This window comes from Dioscorea cayenensis, unplaced genomic scaffold, assembly GCF_009730915.1.
Source record: "Dioscorea cayenensis subsp. rotundata cultivar TDr96_F1 unplaced genomic scaffold, TDr96_F1_v2_PseudoChromosome.rev07_lg8_w22 25.fasta BLBR01001244.1, whole genome shotgun sequence".
NCBI lineage: Eukaryota > Viridiplantae > Streptophyta > Magnoliopsida > Dioscoreales > Dioscoreaceae > Dioscorea > Dioscorea cayenensis.
The window spans coordinates 3,672-7,388 of NW_024087635.1; the positions used below are offsets into that span (position 1 = coordinate 3,672).

The following is a 3,717-nucleotide window of genomic DNA, read 5'->3' on the forward strand; positions in this document are numbered from 1 at the left end:
ATTATACCTGTAAATCAAAACATTCCCATAACAATCATACAAAAAAAGATGTTTAATAAGTTCATGAAACCTGATTATCGATAACAAGTCCATAATCAAAACATTCAAGATAACCCATAACATCTATAAAACAATCATCATCTTTTAGTCCATTTTCGTAAACATCATTTTGAGCCATGACACTCTATGCATTTCCTAAAGACATAAAAAGAGTTCATGATAACTCTTATCTTTAATGAAAATGTGGGTAGCTTTGAATATTTCTTCTTCTGTGAAAATGACACTCATTTCATTAAACACCTTCATGCAATCTTCTATTGTATGCTTCTCTAATACTTGAGTGCCCTTGAGAACGTCGAGATATTCTTTATTCTAGCACTCTCAAAATGCAACGTATTTATCCATGTTGAATGATGAATCTTGGGGCTTTTTTTTACTTTTTGCTCCCTTTTTCTTCTCTATCCATCTTGATCCCCTATTCCCCAAAGCATTTCATTGCTTGAACTTTGAGTTTGAAAATTTTGTGGTTGAGAACAAGGAGTTCTACTTGCATGTTATCATCATCCTCCGTCTTGTGTATAGGTGATGGTTAGAGTGGATCGTTTAGAGTAAAAACACTTGGAGTTGGGGTGTGCACTGGTGATTCAGAAATATCTTCATAATCTTCTATACCACGAGATCGTTTACCTTTAGCATATCTCCCTACATAACAAATATATAATATGTTAGTAAAATAAAACTAATAAAAGTCAAATATTAGAAAATATATGCTTACCCTCATAAACCTCCTACAATGCCATAAAATATGGAAACGGTCTAGTATGCCACTTCTTTGCATCTCTATTCCTCTGTTTAATTTTGTTCCAAATTAAATTTTTATAATTAATGAAAACATCATTCATTATTTATGTACATACCTCTAGTAGTGGTACCCAAACATCATTAGGAGCCGATACAATGTGTCTTTCATAGTTCCATTCAAAGCCACTTAATTCAGAAAAACCTTTTAGAAGCTTGTAGGGTTTTCTTCAACTCTTGTTCTAATGCTTTAATTTGCTTTATGGTGATGCTTGGATTGGAAAACTTGCTTATCATGTCATGAACCATTTTGTTTCATACTTCTTTGGTCCATTCATTTTGTGAATGGTACGCAAGAGTATTATACTCACCCAATAACCTTATTAGGTGAGCCTTATGAATTTCATTCCACTTTGATTTACTTTCATGTTTACCTTTGCTTTCCATACCAAATGTTGATATTTTGATATACAACACTCTATATTGACATACCAAACAACAGTTAGTTCATTATATCCAAATATTAACATTATTATTGATCAACTAATATTACTATTGATCAACTAATACACAAGTCAAGCCATAAGTATTATGCAGCAAAAACAACATACAACTGGGAAACAAACTGTTATGAAAATAAATAAAAGAGCAATTTGTAAATTCAGAGCAAGTATCCAGGAAGAAAAAAATACAAACGTCCATTCATTTCTTATCAAATAGGGAAACGAATGAAGAGTGGGCACTTCCATCATCAAGCTCACAACTTGTTCTCTCTTTGAGAACACAAATGATTCATGGCTATGAAAAAAAACCAGAGATTGAAACTTTTTGCCAGTTTATGTGATCAAATTGTGTCAAATAACATACTCACCAAAGGCCAAATCATAATCCATGCAAAGATTAATATAAGTTTGTAAGTCTATTTCTTTAACCCATCTTAATTAGAAGTGTATCTTCTTAAAAACACTATAATTAAAGCACAAACTGAAGGGTTAGATGCAAGGCATTCTGTTGCTGATATGATGCACAAATTGAAAGCAAAAAGGATATTTCTTAAATGCATCTCCATGCACGCATGCTTGTCTAGAACATTAGAGATAATTCACAGACCGTCAAAGCCATGCTGATAAATAGCAAGAGAGAATATTGTAAAATATAATTCACAGACATATAGTAATAGACATCGCAAAGATAACTAGCCAAAAGTCAAAACTAGCAACTATCTCCATGCTCCAAAACTCTAATGTTTATGCAAGTGGAGATTGTTATGTGATCAAAGGGAACAACTTTACTAAAGTATGAAATTATGGCAGCTGAGATTAGTGATCTCTGGTTTAAGCTAAGAATATTGTTGTTTGTTATGTTTGAATGTATAGTTTTTCAAAAGTTGAAGCACAAGGTTGCATTTTGGTCATAAACTGCAAAAGTGAGTTGAGTGCTTATAGGAACAACAAAGAATGTAAACTTTGCACATTCTAGCATCCATCTTGTAGATCCTGGAAATTTGTTAAAGATAAGCAAGGTTAGTCACAAATTGGGTAGGTAGGTAGAAGTTCACTTTCTCCAGTTTTCTTAAAGTTGTGCTTTTATTCTTATTCCACTAGCGTAATTAGTATACTAGTCTAGATTATAAAATAGAGAGAAAGAATAGGTAAAGCTAACTTTACTTGTAGAACAAAAATCAAGTTTGGGAATCAATGAGCAGCACTAGCACCTGCACACCAAATTCAATAATAAACTATTTTGTTTTCACAAACTTGAGTAGCATAATGTGGTTCTTCACAAGATTCATACTTTGCGAACTATCTTAGTCATCAACCTCAGGATCAGCCACAATTCATAGTAACAGAAAACTCAAAACTCAAAACTGACGTAAGAACAAAAAAGAACACAAATTTATAGAAATAATATAAATCCATAAACTAGATTTCATTCCAACAAGCAACGCAAACAAATTAGAATAAAAAAAACAATTCCAGGGTAAAAAAACAGAGGTACCTTGGTAGCACGGGTAGGCGATCGCCGACATGCTCCGGCGTTGGGCTTCGGCTCTGGTAGGTGCTATGGGGTTGGGCTTCGGCTTTGGCGGGTGATCTAGTGATGGCTTTGATCTCAAGTAGAACTCAATCCCACTCGCGATCATGGGCTTGAAACTCAGTGGCAAGGAGGGGGAGGAGTAGGGGTCGGTGTCGACGAAGACGACGGAGCAGGGGACGGTGCAGTGGATAAAGTGGAGGAGGTCCGAGGAGGAGGTAGGATCAGGGCCAAGAGTACAGAAGATGACTGGGGAGAGGACGATGCCTATAGAGAGGCGGATGCTGGAGATAGCAAAGATGCCGAGTGAGGCGACTCGGATGTGATCGATGGAGAAGCGGAGACCGATAGAGCAGGCGAAGTCACAAAGGTTATTGGCCTTGTTTGAGAAAGAGAGAGAAGGAGAGAAGCATAAAAGACCCCAAGCCACGCTCTTTGGCATAAAAAAAATATTCCACTTTGAGTGGAATATTTTTTTTATGCCATATTTCCTATATTATGGCATAATTTTGTAATGTAAATTAGGTACCTAACAGCCATTATGCCATAATTATGTGAAAATGTTATATTATGCCATAATGTACGGATTATGGCATAATATTGGGTAATCCAAAAGGGCCTAAAAATATAATTTCTTGTATTGTAAGCATATAAAATCAATTCTTTAAGTGAAAGCCCCCCACCCTAAGTTAGAGTTACTAAGCATCTACATCCCTTTATCTTTGATAGTTTAGTGGCAATGTGTTTTCTAAAAAGGGCATTGATATCCATTCATAATTCTTTGGTAAATAAAAAATATTCTAAAAATATTTGTTGAAAATATGTAGAAATTCCTGACTTCCCTTATATGGGGGTGTGATAAGTGTCTCAATGTACGTATTTGAG

General features: G+C 34.9%; 1 protein-coding gene across 1 annotated transcript; it reads right to left on the reverse strand.

The window, feature by feature from the left end:
- Nucleotides 1–515: 515 nt before the first annotated feature.
- On the reverse strand, nt 516–3,274 carry LOC120255930. The gene is made up of 2 exons (XM_039263696.1): nt 2,797–3,274; nt 516–702 (listed from the first exon to the last, which is right to left on the reverse strand). Exons 1-2 carry the CDS (start codon nt 3,272–3,274, stop codon nt 590–592), a joined length of 591 nt encoding a protein of 196 aa, XP_039119630.1. The 3' UTR covers nt 516–589.
- Nucleotides 3,275–3,717: the final 443 nt, after the last annotated feature.